This window comes from Dendrobates tinctorius, unplaced genomic scaffold, assembly GCF_039654945.1.
Source record: "Dendrobates tinctorius isolate UK_male_01 unplaced genomic scaffold, ASM3965494v1 ptg000016l, whole genome shotgun sequence".
NCBI classification, from domain to species: domain Eukaryota; kingdom Metazoa; phylum Chordata; class Amphibia; order Anura; family Dendrobatidae; genus Dendrobates; species Dendrobates tinctorius.
The window spans coordinates 17,818,781-17,843,509 of NW_027361684.1; the positions used below are offsets into that span (position 1 = coordinate 17,818,781).

At 42.3% G+C, this 24,729-nt stretch overlaps 1 protein-coding gene across 2 annotated transcripts in view; it reads right to left on the minus strand.

Moving 5' to 3' along the window:
• Positions 1 to 24,729, minus strand: part of SLC13A2 (solute carrier family 13 member 2) — a 149,301-nt gene that overhangs the window by 42,094 nt on the left and 82,478 nt on the right. For both annotated transcript variants that reach the window (XM_073565534.1, XM_073565535.1), the window contains exons 6-7: positions 19,451 to 19,573; positions 16,038 to 16,259 (exon numbers count right to left, since the gene is read on the minus strand). In XM_073565534.1, the coding sequence (XP_073421635.1) occupies positions 16,038 to 16,259; positions 19,451 to 19,573 (345 nt within the window). The remainder of the gene's footprint in view (positions 1 to 16,037; positions 16,260 to 19,450; positions 19,574 to 24,729) is intronic.

The following is a 24,729-nucleotide window of genomic DNA, read 5'->3' on the forward strand; positions in this document are numbered from 1 at the left end:
ACTGTTTCCTATACCGTGGGCTAGGCAGCACTGTCCCACCACCGCTGTCCCCTGTGGACCCTGCATCCACCACATTAACCCAGTGCGCAGTGATGGACACGTAACGGCCCTGGCCATGCCGACTGGACCATGCATCAGTTGTGAGGTGCACCTTTCCGCTCACTGACTGCTTGAGTGCATGGACAATGCGGTCTTTCACATGATGGTGGAGGGCTGGGATGGCTTTGCGAGAGAAGAAGTGGCGACTGGGTAGGTCATAGCGTGGTACTGCATAGGCCATGAGTTCGCGGAAAGCTGTGCTTTCCACCAACCGAAAGGGCATCATCTCAAACGAGATTAGTTTGGCAATGTGGGCGTTCAAACCCAGTGTACGCGGATGAGAGACTGAGTACTTTCTTGACCTACTCATAGTGTCTGGGAGGGTGAGCTGGACTTGAGAGCTGCATATGGTGGAAGTAGCGGTGGACAGGGCGGACTGAGAGAGGGTTGATGATGGTGATGGAGTTGGTGTTCTTTCTGATGGCCTAGAATCAGTCTTTCGTTGATATAACAGTGGGATTCCCTGACTGCTGTGGTCTTGCAACGACACCTCAACATTTGCTGCTGTGCTAACCGGTGGGCTTACAGTGGGGGAAACAATGTAGCGTTGCTGACTACCTTCGTTGTGATCAGTTGCACATGTGGCACTTGAGGTTTGGTGTTGTGTCCACGCTTGCAAGTGCATGCTGGTTAAATGTCTAAGCATGCAACTGGTATTCAAATTTTTCAGATTTTTCCCTCGGCTAAAGGTCTTTGCGCACTTCTTACAGATAACCTTGGCCTGATCATGAGGATTTTGGTCAAAAAAGTGCCACACTGCACTCTTCCTACTTTGGCAGACATTTTGCGGCCTAGCACGCTGTGATCTTTTGACCCTCTGGACAAGCTGTCCAGCAACTCTTTTGATGTTTGGAACCTGTCTTTGGAGTGCTCCGGGCCTGCCAGATAACAGCTGTTGCGATGTCGATGTCTGCTGTGGATGCTCCTCATCTGAGCTATTGGAAGCAGCACCCTCTTCCCCCAATGGATGCCAATCTGGGTCAACAACTGGGTCATCCATCACCTCCTCTTCTATGTCATGTGCACCTTTCTCTGTGTCACAGTGTATGGTGGTATAGTGTGCGGGAAGGGGCACCTGAGTCTCATCAGGGTCAAAATCTGGCTCTGTACACTGCGAGGACAATGTAGTGCTCTGAGTGAATGTACCAGCAGAATCATCCATCAGCGGCTGTGCAGGGGACAGGGGAGATTTAGAATTTCTGCACACACTTGTGGACAGTGGACACTTTTGGATTGTGTGAGGCCCACTGATATCTGAGCGCTATGTGACAGGCTCGATGGCACAGCTGCCTGTGACCAAAGTGACGAGAGGATAATGGAGATTTTGAATCTCTGCGCACACTTTTGGACACTGGACACTTGTGGATTGTGTGAGGCCCACTGATATCTGAGCGCTATGTGACACGCTCGATGGCACAGCTGCCTGTGACCAAAGTGACGAGAGGATAATGGAGATTTTGAATCTCTGCGCACACTTTTGGACACTGGACACTTGTGGATTGTGTGAGGCCCACTGATATCTGAGCGCTATGTGACACGCTCGATGGCACAGCTGCCTGTGACCAAAGTGACGAGAGGATAATGGAGATTTTGAATCTCTGCGCACACTTTTGGACACTGGACACTTGTGGATTGTGTGAGGCCCACTGATATCTGAGCGCTATGTGACACGCTCGATGGCACAGCTGCCTGTGACCAAAGTGACGAGAGGATAATGGAGATTTTGAATCTCTGCGCACACTTTTGGACACTGGACACTTGTGGATTGTGTGAGGCCCACTGATATCTGAGCGCTATGTGACACGCTCGATGGCACAGCTGCCTGTGACCAAAGTGACGAGAGGATAATGGAGATTTTGTTTGTTTTAATGTTTTATTTATTGAAATCTGCAAGTTACATCCGAAAGAAAGCAATCAACAAAGTAGCTTACAAAATTATTATATAACCTACAAATTCCACTTTTCGGGAGTTAAACAGATGGTTTGAAATATCAATTCATGGCAAAAACTATTGATATATAGAGGTTTAAGGACAACAACAGCCTTAAAGGAACTTCCAGTAGCAAGATTATCTGGGTTCAAATCTGGGTTCTTCCCATCCACATGCCCCTGCTACATCACATATGCCATGATTTCAAACAAAGATGAAGAAGAACAAAAAAGAAGAAAAGAGAAAAAAAAAACAGTATAGGGAGTAAAGGGACAGGAGGTCAAGTAATTAGAGGGAGAAGTTGGGAGATAGGGGTGGAATATAGGGGAAGTAAGGGGAGGGGGGGGGAGAGGGGAACACTAGGCAACAAGGGTTTCGTCCACTCTGATAAAGCCGAGCAAGGAGGCCACTATAGCCTTATCAACTTCTACTAATGGATCTGAATCGGGTCCATGGGTGCCATACTCTTTCAAAAGCTGAAAGTGAGCCATTCACCAAGGCAGCCAGTTTGGCTACTTGATATAGCATATCTACCTTCTCTTGCAATTGGGATATAGATGGAGTGGTAGTTGTCTTCCAGTTCATAGGTATCAAAAGTTTCGCTGCTGAAAGAATGTGTTGAGTCAACAGAGCAGTATTCTTATGTCCAGTCGGTGACAGAAAATTTAAGAGCACTATCTCCGGTGTCAATGTAAGCTTTTTGCCCACAATTTCCCCGATATAATCCTCTACTAGTCGCCAGAACTGCAGCAGGGGTGGACAGGACCACCACATATGTAAGTATGTTCCCTCCGAGTCACAGCATCTCCAGCATCTAGTAGAAGACCCCGTCTGCCAATAAGTGTTCTGCTGTGGTGTAATATACCATCTGGCGACTATTTTAAAGGAATTCTCTTGTGCTCTAACGCATTGTGATGGGCCATGAGAAGAATTATAAATGTGTGATATTTGATTTGGGGTAAACTTGTATCCCAAATCCTTTTCCCAATGTGTTATATAGGCTCTTTTGAGGCAACAGTCAGTTATATTTAAAACCTGGTAAATAGACGACATTATCTTTTTGGGTTTATCCTTTGTTGCACAGAGAGTCTCAAATGCAGTCAGTGGGCGGGTAACGTCTGCTCCTAAAAGATACTGTGCCAAGGAGTCTCTTATAGAGCCGAATTGTATAAAGGTCAAGTTGGAAAGCCCTGGTTGCTTCTTCAGTTCCTGAAAGGAGGGGAGTGCCCCGTCCGTTAAGAGTTCATCAACCGCTACATTTGCCAGGGAACCGGGTTTGATTAGATCATTGTCTCGGGAATAAGATGCGTGTGGCATTATATCTGCCAACTTGAGTAAGGGGGACAAAGGGGGAACTAGAGTTTTCACCAATCCCTTCCATAATTTTAAGGTAGCTTTGGTGTGTATATTAGGTAAATTTTTGTTTATGTTTTTACAAGGATATGCCAAAAGGATGGATCTCAGGGGATAAGGTGCTAGGGCTTCCTCCACCTCAATCCACTGCTTATTGTTAGGAGACCGCAACAGGTCTACCACTCTGGTAAGCATTGTCGCTTGGTAGTACCTTACTATGTCTGGTGCACCCATCCCACCCCTCGATTTGTTTAATGTTAATGTCCTGTATGCTAATCGGGGCTTTTGCTTTTTCCAAACATATCTGCGGAATAATGTATTAATTTTCAGAAGATACGATTTGGGGATGGTTATAGGGAGCATTTGGAAGATATATATGAACTTGGGTAAGATTAGGCTCTTCAGTAAATTTTTCCTTCCCATCCACGACACATACGAGTCCCTCCATGATTTCATGATGGTTTCTACTGAGGCAATTAGGGGGGGAATATTCTGTTGAAAAAGGTCTCTATCCGATCTTCCTATCTTTACACCTAAATATTTGATATATTGTTTTGGCCAGGTGAATGGGTATGTACTTTTTAGTTTAGCTAAGGTATTCGGGGATATATGTATGTCTAGCGCTTCCGACTTAGACATATTTACTTTAAAATTGGAAATTTTGCTATATTGATCTATGAGATCCATCAATGTTGGAAGTCCCAGCAAAGGATTAGTCATCAAGACTAAGAGATCGTCCGCAAATGCCGCTATTTTATAGTGTGTCTTATTGATACGAATACCCTCTATTCCCTCATGTATTTGTATGGCCTTTAAGAGAGGTTCCATTGCTAGCACAAATAACAACGGGGATAGGGGACAGCCCTGTCTTGTTCCGTTCTTTATAGTAAATGCATCTGTTGTAAAATCGTTAATCCTAATATGTGCCTTGGGCTTATCGTACATTGCCATTACGGCTGCTATAAACGCTTCGGGTATCTCAAACTTGATCAGCACTTCCCGTAGGTATACCCAGTCCACCCTGTCAAAGGCCTTCTCTGCATCTGTTCCAAGAAGCATCAATGGGAGTTTACGATTTTTTGCGTATTGAAGAAGGTGTAATACTTTGTGGACATTATCCCTTCCCTCCCTTCCACCCACAAACCCGGTCTGATTTAAGGAAATCAAATTTGGCAATGACTTGGCCATTCTTTTTGCCATCAGCCCTGCTAGGATTTTTAGGTCCACATTAAGGAGAGAGATTGGCCTATAGCTACTACATTGTTCAGGATCCTTCCCCTCTTTGTGTATTAGGGATATTCTGGCTGTAAGCATTTGGTTTGGCAATGGGTGGCCTTGTAAAACTGCGTTGCAAACGTTCAATAAATGTGGGAGTAGGAGGCCAGAGAAGGATTTATAGTAAAGTGCTGAGAATCCATCTGGACCGGGCGCTTTCCCCTTCGGGCACTTTGACAGGGCGGACTGCAACTCCCCTAGTAAAAAAGGTCTAGTGAGATATTGTTTTTGGGAATCAGACAAGACAGGCAGATCTAAAGTGCTTAGGAAGGACCTAGTGTCCATGCTTCTTTTAAGTGCGGAATCGGCGTTATCTTCCGGACGGAGATTATATAATTTCTTATAGTAGTCAAGGAATGCCCGCTCCATGTGCTCAGGAGTTTGCGAGCTTAACCCTTGTTCATTCTTGATTGAGTTAATCAGCGTACGTGACTGCCGCTTCCTTAGTTGTGATAACATTAATTTGGATGCTTTGTCTCCATGGACGTACATTCTGTTTTTCCATGTTGCATAGAGCTTAGCAGATCTCGAGTTTAATATGTCTTTAAGTTGCTGTCTTTTTTGTTGCAGCTTCTCTAAGCTATGTTGATCTATTTTATGTTTATGTGTAAGCTCCAGCTGTGATATACTATCATAAAGATCCTGGATTTCTTTTTGTTGCAGTTTATTTAGAAAGGAAGTGATAGATATCAACTCCCCTCTGACAACTGACTTATGTGCTTCCCATAGTATCTGTGAGGAAATTTCTGGTGAAGCATTTTGCTCAAAATATTGGGAAAGCACTTTGTTTATACGTGTCTGTACCTCGGTACTTCCAAGTACTGACTCATTGAGCCGCCATACTCTATGTCGGGGAAAGGCTTTAGATAATGAGAATTTTAACAAAACCGAAGAGTGATCGGAATAAATATTCGGGATTATTTTCGCCTGTTGTATATTGGCAAGCATTTTACTGGATATAAAAATATAGTCTAAACGGTGGTAAGAGTTATGAGGGTGGGAGTAGAAGGTGTAGTCTCGGTCAGAGGGGTTTAGATATCTCCATGTGTCAATCAATTGTAGAGATCCCAATTGTGACTTTATTCTGTAAAGATCTTTAGGTGAGAGCGAACTTTTCTGTTTGGTCGTGTCTAGCAAAGGCTCTAATGCAACATTCAAGTCCCCACCCACTATCAATGCACCCTCTCTAAAGCCATCAATTTTTTTCAGTGTTGAGAGTACCCATCTCAAAAGTTTTTTATTTGGTGCGTATAAACTGCACAATGTTACAAGGGCACCGTTTAGTAGACCTTTGACAAAGATGTAACGACCCTGAGGGTCCGCCATAGTTTCTCTTAGCTGGAAGGGCACTTCCCTTGCCACTGCTATTGACACTCCTCTGGAACCGGACTGGGTGGTTGTCGCATGAAACCATTTATCATATATCGAGCTTTCAAAGGAGGGCAATTTATCCGGTTTGAAGTGCGTTTCCTGAATAAGCAATACTGCTGCCTGCTGTTTTTTGAATAGTTGTAATGTGTGGCGTCTAGTGTTTGGAGAATTCAGCCCATGTGCGTTAAAAGAGATGAATGTGTGTACCTTATCCGAATCCATCATGTTTCTGTACACAGCAGCATCCTTGCAGCTCACGACGGAGACGAATCCCTGTGCCTATGGGAGTGGGGAGGGGGTCTAGGACAAGTAGACCAGACGAAAGAAAGAAAAGGGTAGAGAAAACAAAAAGGTGAAGAGGGGGAGAACACAATATTAACATTATCCATGTTATTATGTTGCACAATATCATTGACCAATATGCCAACGTACCATAGTTACCTACTGACATTGTTTCATAGAGTGCCAGCTTGAGGAAAATTCCAATCAACCTTATAAACTAAATATGAAATATGAAATGCTCCATTCTAGGAGAATGCCCAGTTTGGGCTGTAACTAGATCTAGGTTGAAACCTTACAACGAATTATTGGATAGATGTGGCAGCAGTGCTTACCCATATTTGGAAAAGCACGCCAACCCCATCAGATTTGCTTCAACCATACTCAATACCCCAACTGGGGTAGACACCAAGAAAACTTAACTGCAAAATCTGGGTCTAACCCAAAGATCAAGTATTGTCTCTGGAGTCCTTAGGAAGCGAGGTCTTTGTCAGCTTCCTTTTCAGCCTTTGTGATTTTGGCGTCAGGGCTATCTGCCACGCCGGGTCATCTGGTAGCGGGTGCAATAGGGTCGCCGAATGGAAGGACTCCAGGTCCGGGTAGGCCTCCAGCTCAATCCCCAAGGATTCACATGCCTCTTTGATGTCTTGTGATGTTCTTGCTGAGATACCTTTGTCTCCATTTGTGATATGTACTCCAAACGGGAACAACCATCTAAAACGGATGCCTTTTTTTATCAATGCTTCAGTGAACGGTTTCAAGATCCTCCGCTTCCTGAGAGTGCTAGCCGATAAATCCTGGAAAAGTTTAATTTGTGAGCCTTCATACGAGATCTCCTGCGCCTCCCGCGCTCTGCGAAGAACTAAGTCTTTTGCTCGATAATCGAGGAAGCGACAGATCACATCTCGTGGAGTTTCCCCTTGAGAAGGCCTCGGACGCAATGCTCTGTGTACTCTCACCAGTTCGATTTCCTGTGGATCTGATTCATTAAGTAGATCTTTGAATATCTCTTGTGTTGCTTTCCATAACGCCTCAAAGGCCACCGTTTCAGAAAGGCCTTTAACTCTTATGTTGTTACGACGTTCTCTGTTTTCATGATCTTCTAGCACCGTGTGAATTGTATGTAGTTGGAGTTCATGGACTTTTAAAGAGTCTAGTACAGCGTTCGAACTTTGTGTCATGGCAACTTGCGAATTTTCCAATGTCTCAAGTCTGTGGCCTTGAAGTTTTAGGTCGTGTTTTATCTCTGCAAGTTCTTGTCCTATTGGCTCAAGAGCTTTAGACAATATACGTTTGATGAACGAACGAGTGACTAAGGCCTCTCTCGCTGTGCTGCCCGTGTCAGAGTCACTCTCCGGTTCAGAATCTGAATCTTCTAATGAGGTCAAATCACGAAGCTTGGGTGGTTTAAGAGAATCTGACGGAACCGTTTGTTTTTTAAGAAAGTCATCCATGTCTGTTTGCGTAGTGGACTTTGTAGGTTTGGGCATGCTCTTTTGCGTTTTTACGCTGGATCTCCCCATTTTTGCAGTTATCTAAAGCAGAGAAGAATAGAGCAGTTTGAAGATTAGAATTCCTCTCGCTGGCTATGAATTTAGCTAATGTTCCATTTTATGCCCAATCTTATAAGTGATAAACAATGGAAAGAGATGTCGTTCTGGCTCTGGTCACTAGATGGCAGTCTATAACCACTTTCTGCTGGTTTTCCAGAGAATCCTCTCTTATATCCGTTCAGCTAGGTATAACATGGGTTAATTAGAAAGCAGATAAGGGGGGGAGGAAAGATGTAGGGACAGCACTGGTGGGGGGGGAGCGCTTAATACAGATCTAAGGCTCCTTATATTACTCCCTTCTCTCCTCGCACCCCTCGGGTCAGACAGTCTCAGGCCCCCACTTGATTAATTGATTATCTCCTTTATTGCTACGGAGTTAGGGAGAATGACCATGCTCTCCTGATCCTCTGTCCCCTGAATCAGACCCCCCTGCTCAAGACACTCCGTCACCTTGCTTCTGTTATTTCAGCGTTACCTCAGCTCCCGGAGACGCTTGAATCCCTCAGATCTCTCTCACTGATTGCAAAGAGGGGAGGAGGCTGAAGCGTGCCGCTGCACGTCTATTCTAGGTCCCGGGCCGCGTGTCTTCTGCAAGCCCGACGGGACTATTTTCAATGCTGCGGCGTGATACACACTCTCTGTAGCCGTCCCCCAGCTATGAGAACAGTAGCGATTTTGTGTGTCCTGGTCTGGGGATTTCGCAATGGTACCTTATCTGCAGGGGAGGGTTAGCTCCGGGGTCTCTCTTATCTGACAGCCTTAGGTCAGGGGTGAAGTCTTCTGCCCGAGGCGATGGTGCTGTTAGCAGTATATCCTTCCGCCACTCCGGCAATCTCCCGCCTGCAGGGCCTCAGTTAGATGAATCCCTTCTTTATCCCGAACGTGACTCGCCACCCAGGGTCTATGCGATCCAGTGGGGTCCTGGTTTGGGTTGTAATGCGGGGATGGTATAAAAAGAAGGCTCTGGTGATATTAGAGCCCCTTTTGGTGCATTTGTCCGGGAGCTCAGGTTTCCTGCTTCTTGCTCCACCAACGTTCAGGCTCCGCCCCCGATAATGGAGATTTTGAATCTCTGCGCACACTTTTGGACACTGGACACTTGTGGATTGTATGAGGCCCACTGATATCTGAGCGCTATGTGACACGCTCGATGGCACAGCTGCCTGTGACCAAAGTGACGAGAGGATAATGGAGATTTTGAATCTCTGCGCACACTTTTGGACACTGGACACTTGTGGATTGTATGAGGCCCACTGATATCTGAGCGCTATGTGACACGCTCGATGGCACAGCTGCCTGTGACCAAAGTGACGAGAGGATAATGGAGATTTTGAATCTCTGCGCACACTTTTGGACACTGGACACTTGTGGATTGTGTGAGGCCCACTGATATCTGAGCGCTATGTGACACGCTCGATGGCACAGCTGCCTGTGACCAAAGTGACGAGAGGATAATGGAGATTTTGAATCTCTGCGCACACTTTTGGACACTGGACACTTGTCGATTGTGTGAGGCCCACTGATATCTGAGCGCTATGTGACACGCTCGATGGCACAGCTGCCTGTGACCAAAGTGACGAGAGGATAATGGAGATTTTGAATCTCTGCGCACACTTTTGGACACTGGACACTTGTGGATTGTGTGAGGCCCACTGATATCTGAGCGCTATGTGACACGCTCGATGGCACAGCTGCCTGTGACCAAAGTGACGAGAGGATAATGGAGATTTTGAATCTCTGCGCACACTTTTGGACACTGGACACTTGTGGATTGTGTGAGGCCCACTGATATCTGAGCGCTATGTGACACGCTCGATGGCACAGCTGCCTGTGACCAAAGTGACGAGAGGATAATGGAGATTTTGAATCTCTGCGCACACTTTTGGACACTGGACACTTGTGGATTGTGTGAGGCCCACTGATATCTGAGCGCTATGTGACACGCTCGATGGCACAGCTGCCTGTGACCAAAGTGACGAGAGGATAATGGAGATTTTGAATCTCTGCGCACACTTTTGGACACTGGACACTTGTGGATTGTGTGAGGCCCACTGATATCTGAGCGCTATGTGACAGGCTCGATGGCACAGCTGAGACAAAAGTGACTAGAGGATAAGGGAGATTGGATTGCTTTTAAAAAAGCAGTTTGCGGAGCAGTGGGTAAACAGCAATGCCAGCGTGTCAGGAAGCCTTAAAAGGCAGCCCAACAACCAACACCACTGATACACCACAATATAGCCTCCCCTTGCACTGCACACACAGTGACTTGTGTGTTGTGCAGGCCAAATCGCTAGCAGCAGAAGCAGTTTTTTTGTCTTCTTCCCTGCCTAACGCTCTCCCTACAGAATCAGCAGCAACCTCTCCCTATACTAAGATCGGCAGAAGTAAGATGGCGGTCGGCGTGCACGCCCTTTTATACCCCCTGTGACGCCCACCAAAGCAAGCCAATGACTTGCATGCCCTTCTGAAAGATGGTGGTGACCCGTGCCTAGGTCATCACGTTGCCCACAGTGTCCGTGGATCCTGATTGGCTGAAAAAGAGCGCAAAACAAACTTTTGAAACGCGACTTTGGCGCGCAAGTCGCCGACCTCGTGGCCGACCTCATCCTAGGGTTGGGTTTCATTTCATGAAACCCGACTTTGCCAAAAGTCGGCGACTTTTGAATTTTTTCGACCCGTTTCGCTCAACTCTAATGGTAACACATTGCAAGCTTTCGAGACTACTCAGGTCTCTTCATCAGGCTAGACGAATACAAAATCTGAAGTCACATATTTATGCACAATACAGCCTAGAAAAAATGCAATAGATAAGACAAGTGACATGAAGCAGAACTATCAATATGGGAGAGGGAGAAACAAATATTGGACCAGTTCATAGATAAGGAGTCCGGATGTTTTATGGTCCTCTGATTGGGGTCTAGTTCTGTGTTGTGATGCCCCCACAAGGTTTTAAAAGGAAATTCCTTAATTGATGTAAAAAGACATAAATCCATGCGACACATTCATTCCAGCACTGAGAGTGTCAAAGTTCGTCATAAATTTGTACTCCCAAACTCGTCTCTCTCTCTGAGAATTGAAGTTACCTTTTAATACCAGTAATTTCATATCCACGTTGCTGTGATCAGGGATACAGAAATGTTTTGCCACATGTAGATCCATTCTTTTTTCTCTTATTGTGTGACGATGAGCATTCATCCTTGTTCTAAGCTTTTGCCCTGTCTCCCCCACATACAGACCCCCAGTTGGACATTTAGTACAAATAATTAAGTACACCACATTAAATGTAATGCAGATGAAAGTATCTGGGATCTTGTAGTCCTGATGTGAGTTGGGGATCTTTATCTTGGCCGTGGTCATTATAGATGGACAGGTTTTACATTTTTTCTGGTTGCAAGGAAAGATTCCTGCAGCTGTTGGAGAGGACACGGAGCTTCTGACAAGGATGCTTCTTAAATTTGGGGGTTGCCTAAAACACAGCAGTGGGGGGTCTGGAAAAATGGATTTTAATCGGGCATCTTTTTGTAGTAAAGGTTGTAATTTCCGTGCAGCTCCCCTTAGCACCTCCAGATTTGGGTTGTAGGTGACTACTAGAGGCACTCGGTTATTTTCTTCTTTAGCTTTGTAATGTAGCAGGTGATTCCTGGTCACAGCAACGTGGATATGAAATTACTGGTATTGAAAGGTAACTTCAATTCTCAGAGAGAGAGATGAGTTTGGGAGTACAAATTTATGACGAACTTTGACACTCTCAGTGCTGGAATGAATGTGTCGCATGGATTTATGTCTTTTTACGTCAATTTAGGAATTTCCTTTTAAAACCTTGTGGGGGCGTCACAACACAGAACTAGACCCCAGTCAGAGGACCATAAAACATCCGGACTCCTTATCTATGAACTGGTCCAATGTTTATATTTATGTTTCTCCCTCTCCCATATTGATAGTTCTGCTTCACGTCACTTGTCTCATCTATTGCATTTTTTCTAGGCTGTATTGTGCATAAATATGTGACTTCAGATTTTGTATTAGTCTAGCCTGATGAAGAGACCTGAGTAGTCTCGAAAGCTTGCAATGTGTTACCATCTTTTCAGTTAGCCATTAAAAGGTATCAACTACTGAGGACTCTCAATCCTGAATATTTTTATATGTATAGAGTGATTTACTTATTATGCTCTTCTATCAGGAGGTTGTTAAGAGTTAAAAAAAGCAGCCCTTCTTTCCATATATGCCCATAAGGTCCCATTGTCATGCCACATGACCGGTTCCTGGGTTTAGCACTGATAGAGAAGGAGACATTTTGTGTGCACCAGTGTGTCACCTAAAAAGTGAAGTAGCAGGTAGGAAAGGAGCAGAACTCCTGTAAAAAAAAACCCACAGCTTCATATAGCTGTGTGGTCAGGACCAGCGTAGGACTGGCCCACCGGCTCCTGGCTGTGTGTCTGGCAGAGGGGGCAGCTCCTGACACTGAAGCCGGGATCAGCGTGGGAGCGAGGAGGAGAGGTGAGTATTGTGTTTTGTTTTGTTTTTTATATCTCTCTCGCTCTCTCTATCTGTCTCTCTCTCTCTCTATCTATCTATATATCTCTCTCTCTCTCTATCTCTCTTATATCTATCTTTCTATCTCTATCTATTATCTATATCTATCTATTTCTATATCTATCTCTATCTATTATCTATATCTATCTATTTCTATATCTATCTCTATCTATTATCTATATCTATCTATTTCTATATCTATCTCTATCTATTATCTATATCTATCTATTTATATATCTATCTCTATCTATTATCTATATCTATCTATTTCTATATCTATCTCTATCTATCGCTCTATCTTTATATCTATCTATCCATCTCTATATCTATCTTACTCTATCTATCTCTATTATCTCTATATTTATTATCTATCTAGCTACCATCTATATCTATCTATCTTTATCTATATATATATCTCTATCTAATATCTTTATCTATCTATCTCTATACCTATCTATTTATCTATCCGTTATCTATCTCTATATCTTTTCTCTGTATCTATCTATCTCTATATCTATATCTATTTCTCTCTATATCTATCTCTATATCTCTCTCTATAGCTATCTATCTATATATCTCTATCTATCTCTATATCTATCTCTCTGTATATCTATCTATCGCTCTATCTCTATATCTATATATCTATCTATCTTTCTCTATCTATTTATCTCTATATCTTTTCTCTGTATCTATCTCTCTCTATATCTATCTATCTCTATATATATCTATTATCTCTATATCTATTTCTCTCTATATCTCTCTCTATATCTATCTATCTATTTATCTCTATCTCTATATCTATCTCTCTGTATATCTATCTATCTTTCTATCTCTATATCTATCTTTCTCTATCTATCTATCTCTATCTATTATCTATATCTATATCTATCTCTATCTATATCTATCTTTCTATCTCTACATCTATCTCTATATCTGTCTTTCTATCTATCTCTATATCTATATCTATCTATTATGTCTATCTATCTAGCTATCTCTATTATCTATATCTACCTATCTCTATATCTTTCTGTCTTACTCTATCTCTATATCTATCTGTTATCTCTATATTTATTATCTATCTTTATCTATCTATCTCTATCTATTATCTATATCTATATCTATCTCTCTATCTATTTATCAATCTCTGTATCTATCTCTCTCTATATCTATCTCTATATCTACCGCTCTCTCTATCTCTATCTATCTTTATATCTATATCTATCTATCTCTATATCTATCTATTATCTCTATATCTATCTACCTATCTATATCTATCTCTATATCTGTTTCTCTCTATATCTATCTCTATATCTCTCTCTCTATAGCTATCTATATATTATCTCTATATCTATCTATCTATCTATATATTATCTCTATATCTATCTATCTCTATATCTATCTATCTCTATATCTATCTGTTATCTCTATATCCATATCTATCTCTATATCCATATCTATCTCTATATCCATATCTATCTCTATATCTATCTATCTCTATATCTATCTTTCTATCTAACACCATATCTCTATATCTATCTCTATATCTCATTATCTATCTATCTCTATCTCTCTCTTTATCTATCTATCGATCTATCCATCTATCTCTATATCTATCTCTATATCTATCTATTATATCTATTATCTCTATTATCTCTATCTATCCATTTATCTATCTAGCTATCTCTATCTATCTCTATATCTCTCTATATCTATCTTTCTAACTATATCTATCTATCTCTATACATATCTCTATATCTAGCTATTATCTCTATATATATCTCTATATCTATCTTTCTATATCTATCTGTCTCTATATCTATCTATCTATCTCTATATCTATTATCTCTATATCTATTTTTATTTATAGCCATCTATCTATATATATTTATCTCTATATCTATCTATATATGTCTATATTATTATTATATCTGTATATCTCTGTCTATTATCTATCTCTATTATCTATCTCTATCTATATATCTCTATATCTTTCTATCTATAGCTATCTATCTATCTATCTATCTATCCATCTATCTATTTTCTATCTATCTCTATATCTATCTACCTATCTATCTATATTTCTTTCTATATCTATCTTTATATCTATCTCTATCTATCTCTATGAATCTTTCTATCTATATCTATCCATTATCTACTATCTATCTCTATATCTATCTATTTCTACATCTATCTTTTTATCTATATCTATCTAACTCTATATATCTATATAGCATTATACCCTATGAGGGGGTGCATTATTCCCTATGAGGGGGGCAGTATTATACCCTATGAGGGGGCAGCATTATACCCTATGAGGAGGCAGCATTATACCCTATGAGGAGGCAGCATTATACCCTATGAGGGCAGCATTATTCCCTATGAGGGGGGCAGTATTATACCCTATGAGGGGAGCAGCATTATACCCTATGAGGGGGTGCATTATTCCCTATGAGGGGGTGCATTATTCCCTATGAGGGGGGCAGTATTATACCCTATGAGGGGGGCAGTATTATACCCTATGAGGGGGGCAGCATTATACCCTATGAGGAGGGCAGTATTATACCCTATGAGGGGGTGCATTATACCCTATGAGGGGGTGCCTTATACCCTATGAGGGGGTGCCTTATTCCCTATGAGGGGGGCAGTATTATACCCTATGAGGGGGGCAGTATTATACCCTATGAGGGGGTGCATTATACCCTATGAGGGGGTGCATTATACCCTATCATTATACCCTATGAGGGGGGCAGTATTATACCCTATGAGGGGGGCAGTATTATACCCTATGAGGGGGTGCATTATACCCTATGAGGGGGTGCATTATACCCTATGAGGGGGTGCATTATACCCTATCATTATACCCTATGAGGGGGGCAGTATTATACCCTATGAGGGGGTGCATTATACCCTATGAGGGGGTGCATTATACCCTATGAGGGGGTGCATTATACACTATCATTATACCCTATGAGGGGGGCAGTATTATATTCTATGAGATGGCTGCATTATATTCTATGAGATGGCTGCATTATATTCTATGAGATGGCTGCTTTATAGTCTATGAGGGGGCTACCCCAACTCCTGCTACATAATTAAGACATGTACAACCTTATATTATACCCGGATATTAGCGTGTTTTACCGCACAATTGGTGGTCTGGTATTCAACTCTATGCAGCTACATAGTGGGCCCCAAGAATGATTTTCTCTGGTGGGCCCAAGGTGTTCCAGTCCGACGCTGGTCAGGACTGTGCGTAAATGCCGAAGTTGAGACACAGGAATTACTGCACCATTGTTATATTTGTATGACTATACTGGAAAGTAACTGTGATTGCTGCACTGGAATTGAATCTCTGTTAAATCATTGTTTATCTGGATGCACTTGTGTGTTCAAGCAACAAGCAAAGTTTATCAATAGCCTCTCTGACCTCCCTGTTTTCTGGACTATTCGTAGTGCACTACATTACATCACCCTACCAGGAAACAGAGGTTAATTAAGTGTATCCTGGCGTCACAAAGTTTGATTTCTTTTATTTTTGTCCCTGCCATAGCGAAGTGATAAGATCCACACATGACATGACCTATGGCATAGTAGTGCATCTCAGCATTACATATGTGTATCAGATGACTTGTGTAGATACTTACTCTTTATCACCTTTGTTAAAACTGATAGTTGCCCAGCCTGGGATGAAACCTGGGTCCCTTGTAAACCACAGAATAACCAGCAAGATAAACAGAACCAGAACACATATTTCTGCAAAAGACATAGACCCCAACTTCTTGTGCTCAGAAGAGATAACTTTATATGCTCGCTTCTCTTTTTCTTTTTGTTCAGGTTTTCCACCACAGCCAAAGTTTTTCTTAAATCTAGAAGGAAAACAGTCTAGTCAGTTCCTCACTGAAGACTATTTCAGGTTCCTGGTAGTGATAAGCGAGTATACTCGTTGCTCAGGATTTCCCGAGCATGTTCGGGTGATCTCCGAGTATTTGGATGTGCTCGGAGATTTAGTTTGTGTCCACGCAGCTGCATGATTTACGGCTGCTGGACAGGCTGAATACATGGGAGGAATGCCTGTTTGTTAAGGAATTCCCACATGTATTCAGCCTGTCTAGTAGCTGTAAATCATGCAGCTGAGTCGACACAAATTAAATCTCCGAGCACGCCAAAATACACGGAGATCACTCGAGCATGATCAGGAAAACCCGAGCAACGAGTATACTCGCTTATCACTAGTTCCTGGCATAATGGAACACAAAATGTAAATTGAGCGATTCAAAAGCAGACAATAGACAAAGCTGATGTTAGTAACAGGCAGTGTACATGCATGTAGATGATTTCTAGATGTTTTCAGAATTTAACATATAGATAGAGGGAAGAAGGTCACAAATGTGGGTTCACAAATAGGGTTCCACCCCAAATTATGGAAATGTAGAAAACTTGGCACACTTTTCCTGTCATTTTTATTTTGGTCCTTTATTATGAAAGCAATCTGCAAGAAAATAAAATGTTTCAGTCTTTGTAAATCATCCTTCCATCAGAAACAGATTGTAAAAAAAAAATGAGAATGACATGGGAGCAGCGCTTTAGTTTTTTAAGTCAAGGGACTGATAATGTTCATAATGCCCAGTTAACCTCTAGACCCATTAATCTTAGAGCATTAAAGGGGTATTCCCATCTTCAATATCCTATCCCAATAAGTAGAAAGTGTAATAATAATAATAGTATTAGCAAATACCTCCAATTAGAAATGTAGTATAGGCTTTCTGATTCGCTGTGTCTATTTCCTCATGTGCAGGCATTGCAGGACCTTAAGTATCCCATGGAAACCTATGTTCGGTACCTTGTGACGGAACACTATGTGTTCGGTACGGATCCCAAACTTTACAGTTCGGGTTCGCCCATCCCTACAGTGCTTTCAGTAACTTAGACCAACAGGCACTGAAATCATTATTATAAGATAAAGAAATTATAAGCAAACTAGACAACAAAGGAGAGGCTACAATATTTATGAATCAGAAAAATTAACTTGCTGAAATTAATGTACAACTATTTGTCATCGGGGATCATGCTGTGTGTGTGTGTCATCATACTGTGTGAGAGCGCTGTGAAGTCCGTCATATTGTGTATGGAGAGCTTATGGGGACAACATACTGTGGGTGACTGTGGGGTCCATTATACTGTGTGTGGGAGGGTTGTGGGAACATTATATGGTCTGGGAGCTTGTAAGGGATCATTCTGTTTAGGTACTCTGGGGTCATCATACTGTGTTGAGTGACTTGGGATGCCATCTCACTATGTCAGGGAGCTGTGGAGTATCATAGTGTTTGGGGGTTGTGGGGTTATTATACTATATATGAGAGCATAATACTGTTTTTGAGGGCATAATACTGTGAAAGCAATGAGGTCAATTAAACTATTTAAGAAGCTAATGGATGACTATAATGCTATGTTGGGGAGTGTTGGATGACTTTCATACTGTGCCGTGGCTGCTGGGCATGCATAAATTGGCCAAATTATATGCCAACAATCTTATTTTTCTCTTATTTTCTAGCACAGTAATGCAGTTCAAATTCATACATTTCATGTTTACATGCTATAGCGCTACAGAGTGCTACTTTATTTGTTAGTTATGTATGGAGATGGTAACTATTAGTATGCACCTGTACACACCAGTTTTCTGTTTGGAAGTTACGGTCAGTCTATTGATATTTATACATAGGCTCTTTGACTGTGCGCTCCACCCATCACCCCGTGCCAGTTTTAATTACAGCAGGATCCTATCTACTCAAATAATTGTGGCTTCAGCCCAGAAGAGAAATCATACTGGGAGAGGTTCCCAGCAATAGAGGTCACCTTGCCACGGCTGCAACTTTTCTTTTTTTTAACTTTCTAGAGCAGTAATGCAATTCCAATTTCATATATTTCATGTTTACATGCTATAACGCTACAGAGTAAAAATATATTTGTTAACCCCTTTGCGCTAGAGCCCATTTTTGTTTTTGTTTGTTTTTCGCTCCATATCTTTTTTGTTTTTCTGTCAATATGGCCATGTGAGGGCTTTTTTTTTTGCAGGACGAGTTTTACTTTTGAATGACACCATTGGTTTTTACCATATTGTGTACTCAAAAGCAGGAAAAAAATTCCAAGTGCGGTGAAATTGCAAAAAAAGTGCAATCCAACACTTGGTTTTTTTTTCACTATGTTCACTAAATGCTAAAACTGACCTGCCAATATGATTCTCCAGGTCATTACAAGTTCATAGACACCAAACATGTCTGGTTTCTTTTTTATCTAAGTGATGAAAATAATTCCAAACTTTGTTAAAAAAAAATTGCGCCATTTTTCAATATCCATAGCGTCTCCATTTTTCGTGATCTCAAGTTGGGTCCAGGCTTGTTTTTTGCACGTCGAGCTGATGTTTTTAATGTTACCATTTTAGTGCAGATACGATCTTTTGATCGCCAGTTATTGCATTATAATGCAATGTCGCGTCGACCAAAAAAAGTAATTCTGATATTTTGACTGTTTTTCTAGCTTCGCCATTTACCAATCAGGTTAATCCTTTATTTTTTGTTGATCGATCGGGCGATTCTGAACGCGGCGATACCAAATATATCTATGCTTGATTTTTTTTTTACTGTTTTATTTTGAATGGGAAGAAAGCGGGGTGATTTGAACTTTCATTTTTTTTTAATATTTTTAAAAACTTTTTTTTTACTTTTGGCATACTCCAATAGTCTCAATGGGAGACTAGAAGCTGCCATAACCCGATCGGCTCTACTACATATAGGCGATGATCATATAAGCAGATCATTGCTAATGAGTGTTGACACGCGTTTCACATGCATTTCTTACCTCCTTGGTTCTATATGTGTACCTTTGTTGTTTTGCTATTTTCAGTCTGAATCTACAATGTGCACACATTTCAATAAGAATAGGGAAAACTATTGCATGAACAAGTGTGCTTTTGCTTTATGGTAATATGTTCCCTATGAGAAGGTCAGTCTGACATTATTTTGGGTTTTCACATATCAACGATAAATCAGCATGGACTTACTTTGTTCCAAGATACATTATCTGAAGCCATATCCAGGAAAGAGCGAGCAGTATAATCATCGTAGGGAAGGAAAATCCAAACCATGATGCAAAATTGATAATATTATTGTTTCCGGGGAACAGTCTGGGTAGAAAAACAATACAGTGCATTTCATTATTTAGGAGCCAAACACCATTCTACAAAAAAATAATAAGCATTATTATTGGCATTATCCATTATGTTTCTTCTGATCCTTGACTAGGCACCATGTCCTACTATAATTGTTTTGTAGCTATTCCAAAATTGTCCCTCTGATAACTGATCGCTAACTTGAATAGGTGCGGCTCATCTCTGTGTGATGGAAATTTTTGTTAGAGAATAATGAAAATTTGTTGTTCAAATAAGGTTTGTGTGAAATTGAGCAATCATATAGTCCAGATTAGAAAAACCTCATCTTATCCCTTTTGAGTTCTAAGTTCATTCCATACACGAGCATTCAACATGTACTGTACATGTATGGCACATGTGTTAAAGCATTAGTCCAAAGAATTATCATCTATCCATTCATTCGGATGGAAAAAGAAAAAAAGAGTGATGTCCTGAACTACCAATTTATCTGCTCCCTTAGGTAGTAAGAGTTATTTTTAATGGTTTCACAACTTGAATTAATCAATACTAATTATTGACATGGTTTCAATCAGATATATATATATATATCCTTACTTTCAGGGAGGTTAGCAAAAGGTCAATGAAGCTGAAATGTTTTCAACCAGATCGTCAATTGTCCAGGGAGAGCCAATAATGGGTTTTTGTTACAATCTTGACACTTATCTTCTAACAAAGATGTCTAATAGAACGCTTCCACCTCATCTATATGTATAACAAAAACCTTAATTTGATTTCCTTGGCCTATTTCTAGCAAGCATCATCTCATGTCCTTGTATAATTTCTATATAAATATAATTTCTTTGGTTAGCAAATAAAATGTATCACTTCTTGAATACTTGTCTCAATATGTTTTGGGATATAATTTACATCTTGTCTGGTCTGTCATTACAGGGATGTCATTATAAGGATTAAAAATTGAAAATGCCAGAAGAATAACTCCCCGCTACAGATGCTTCATTGTTGTTGTCACTATGCGTCACTATTGGTAGCAATCTGACAATTGATCTGCTTCATCCTCAGGTATGTCCTGTGGCTGCAATACCTTCAGCATCCATCTTTCCTGAACCCCAATCACTCCTGTATCTGTCTGCTATAAATGGTATGTCCTGTGGCTGCAATCCCTTCAGCACCCATCTTTCCTGAACCCCAATCACTCCTGTATCTGTCTGCTATCAATAATTATCTGTCCTTTTGAATATGTTTTTTTTCTTTTTTTTTCTCTTCCTTCCTGACTTCTAATTAATCCCCTCCTGTGTGTGTGCAAGCAGTGTCCCTGCTGCACCTCCCTCCTGATCCTATTTGTGCCTATTTGCCTGTGCCTATTTGATGTGCATTTGAGCTGTTATAAATACTGAGCAATTGTTCTGTCTAGACCCTGGTCTGTCATTGCAAAGATGTCATTATAAGGATAAACAATTGAAATATGCCAGAAAGAGCCAGCAGTGACCAGAAGGTACGCCTAAACTCTGTTTAAATATACAAAATTTCTCTCTGCTAGCTCTACACTTACTCTCACCATGCTGAAATATGCTCTAATGGTTTTGCCTCCATTACTCCTAACTCTCCTTCGCTATCCACAGACGCCAGCACCCTCTAATCAAGTAATAATCTCTCCTTCCCTCTCCCCCCACCTGACCTCCTCCGCTGACCTGCTCCTCAACTTCAGATCGCTCCTAATAACACACAAAGCACATCTCCCACTCTCCTCCTCCCACCTGCTCTGCCTCTCTCTGCTTCTCCTCACTGCTAGCGACATATCTCCCAATCCTGGACCCCCACAGCTCATACCTTCCATTATTACCCCCTTCTATCAAACCCCAATCCAATAAAAACACCCAAAATCTTTCCAACCTCAAATCCGTGCCTTTGATGCCCACCACCCTGCTCCCTCTTTCTGGATCACTCTGGAATGCCCGCTCTGTCTGCAATAAACTACATGTGATTCACGACCTCTTTACTTCTCATAATTTTTCCTTCCTTGGCCTCACTGAAACATGGCTGACACCCTCCAACACCGCCTCCCCTGCTGCACTATGCTATGGCGGCCTCCACATCACCCACACTCCTCGCCCTGGCAACAGACATAGTGGAGGAGTGGGCCTTCTCCTTTCTTCCAACTGCACCTTCAACCCAATCCCACCTCTTCCCTCCCTTGTCCTCCCCTCCTTTGAAGTCCACTCTGTCCGCATCTACCCTCCCTCCAACCTCCAAGTTGCTGTCATATACCGACCTCCGGGCCCGACCACTGCCTTCATCGACCAATTCTCTACCTGGCTCCTTCACTTCCTCTCTGCTGACATTCCCACCATCATCAAGGGTGACTTCAACATCCCCATTGACACCCACCAGTCAGCAGCTTCCAAACTCCTGTCCCTTAGTTCTTCCTTTGGATTTACTCAGTGGTCCTCCTCAGCCACCCACACAGACGGGCACACATTAGACTTGGTCTTCACCCGTCTCTGCTCCCTATTTTACTTCACAACCTCCCCTCTCCCTCTATCTGACCACCATCTACTCACTTTCTCATCCCTGGCCTCCTCACCTGTCACCCATGTCCAGCAACACGTACACCCCCGCAGAAACCTTACAAGTCTAGACACCCACACACTCTCTGACTCTATCCTACCACTGTCCTCCATATCCTCACTCCATGACACAGACACTGCTACAATGCCACTTTTGCATCAGCCATCAACTCGGTCGCCCCTGTCATGCATAACAGAGTGCGACGAATCAACAGACAACCCTGGCACAATAACATCACTAAAAAGCTTCGGCAAGCATCCAGAATTGCTGAACGGCGCTGGAAGAAAACGCATTCACAAGACGACTTCACTGCACTCAAACAAGCAACACTTGCATTGAAATCAGCTCTCACCACTGCTAAACAGGCCTACTTTACATCCCGTGTATCTTCCTTATCCCACAACCTCAAACAGTTGTTCAATACCTTTAATTCCCTCCTCCACCCACCACTGCCCCTCCAACTTCCCTAATCTCTGCTGAGGACTTCGCCATGCACTTAAAAAACAAGATAGATCAAGCACAGTAAGTCTTTATTGCTCAACCACCACAACCCCTTTGTATACCAGACCAATGCCCAAACCCCATAACTTCCTTATCCAACATCACTGAAAGGGAGTTTGCTCATCTTCTCTCAAAATCATACCTCACCACTTGTGCTCTTGACCCCATTCCATCCCACCTCCTCCCCAACCTCGCCAACACTCTTATCCTATCTCTAACCCACCTCTTCAACCTATCACTAACCTCCAGTACCTTTCCCTCTTCTTTCAAACATGCTACAATCACGCCTATCCGCAAAAAGCTAACCCTTGACCCAACCGCTATGTCCAGCTATCGCCCAATATCGCTGCTCCCATTCACTTCCAAACTCCTGGAGCAGCATGTCTACGCTGAACTTTCCTCCCATCTCTCATCTAACCTGCTTTTTGACAATCTACAATCTGGTTTCCACCCCCATCACTCCACTGAGACAGCCCTGACCAAAATTACTAACGACCTACTTACAGCCAAAGTGAACGGACAATACTCTATACTCCTCCTTCTGGACCTGTCATCTGCCTTCAACACAGTTGACCACTGCCTCCTACTGCAGATCCTCTCTTCCTTTGGCATCAAAGACCTTGCCCTATCCTGGATCTCCTCATACCTCTCCAACCACACATTCAGCGTCTCCCACTCCCACACTATCTCCTCATCCCACCCTCTCTCTGTTTGAGTCCCCCAAGGCTCTGTTCTAGGACCCTTACTCTTCTCAATCGATACACTTGGCCTGAGGCAACTCATAAAGTCCCATGGATTCCAGTACCACCTTTATGCCGATGATACTCAGATCTACCTCTCTGGCCCAGAAGTCACCTCTCTGCTCTCCAAAATCCCGGAGTGTCTATCAGCCATATCCTCCTTCTTCTCATCCCGCTTCCTCAAACTGAATGTGGACAAATCTGAACTGATCATCTTTCCCCCATCTCACAGATCTTCCTTACCTGACCTATCTATAGCAATTGATGACATCACGCTTTACCAGAGGTCCGCTGCCTCGGAGTAACGCCTGCCCTTCAAACCACACATCCAAGCTCTCTCCAGCTCCTGCCGCCTCCATCTCAAAAATATTTCCAGAATCCATCCCTTCCTCAACCCTCACTCTACTAAAATGCTTGTGCATGCCCTCATCATCTCCCGTCTCAACTATTGCAACATCCTTTTCTGTGGCCTCCCTGCTAACACCCTCGCACCTCTCCAGTCAATCCTTAACTCTGCTGTCCGACTAATTCATCTCACTCTTCGCTACTCCTCCGCTTCACCCCTCTGCAATTCTCTTCACTGGCACCCACTCCCTCAGTGTCTCCAATTCAAATTACTAATACTGACCTACAAGGCCATCTATAACCTGTCTCCCCCATATATCTCTAAATTAATCTCCCAATATCTTCCTTCATGTAATCTCCGATCCTTCCAAGACCTCCTTCTCTCCTCCACACTTATTCGCTCCTCACCCAACTGCCTCCAAAACTTCTCCCGAATAGCCCCCATCCTCTGGAATTCTTTGCCCCAACATGTCCGGCTATCAACCACACTTGGATCCTTCAGACGGAACCTGAAAACCCATCTTTTCAGGAAAGCCTACAGCCTGCAATGATCCCTGCTGCCCCCTCACCACTACTGAGCTGCTGCAACCCCCCAACCTACTGTCTCCTTCCCCATCCTGTAGAATGCAAACCCGAAAGGGCAGGGTCCTCTCGCCTCTATATCAGTCTGTGATTGGTAGTTTGTTTACTGTAAGTGATATCTGTAATTTGTATGTAACCCCTTCTCATGTACAGCACCATGGAATCAATGGCGCTATATAAATAAATATTAATAATAATAAATAATAATCTTCTAACAAAAGACCTTTGACATTCAAAGATGAAAGTCAACTGATTAGATTGGGTGTGCATTTTTTCCAGAGAGGTCATCTTGTTAACTATATGTTAGACGGAAGCTGTTAAGTTTTTAGTACTCATTCCATGGAAGATCACATCTTTTAACTGAGATACATTGGAGAGTTTAACATATAAAAAGATGACTGAACTCTTGGGGAGGGACACACACACATACAGAAGTGA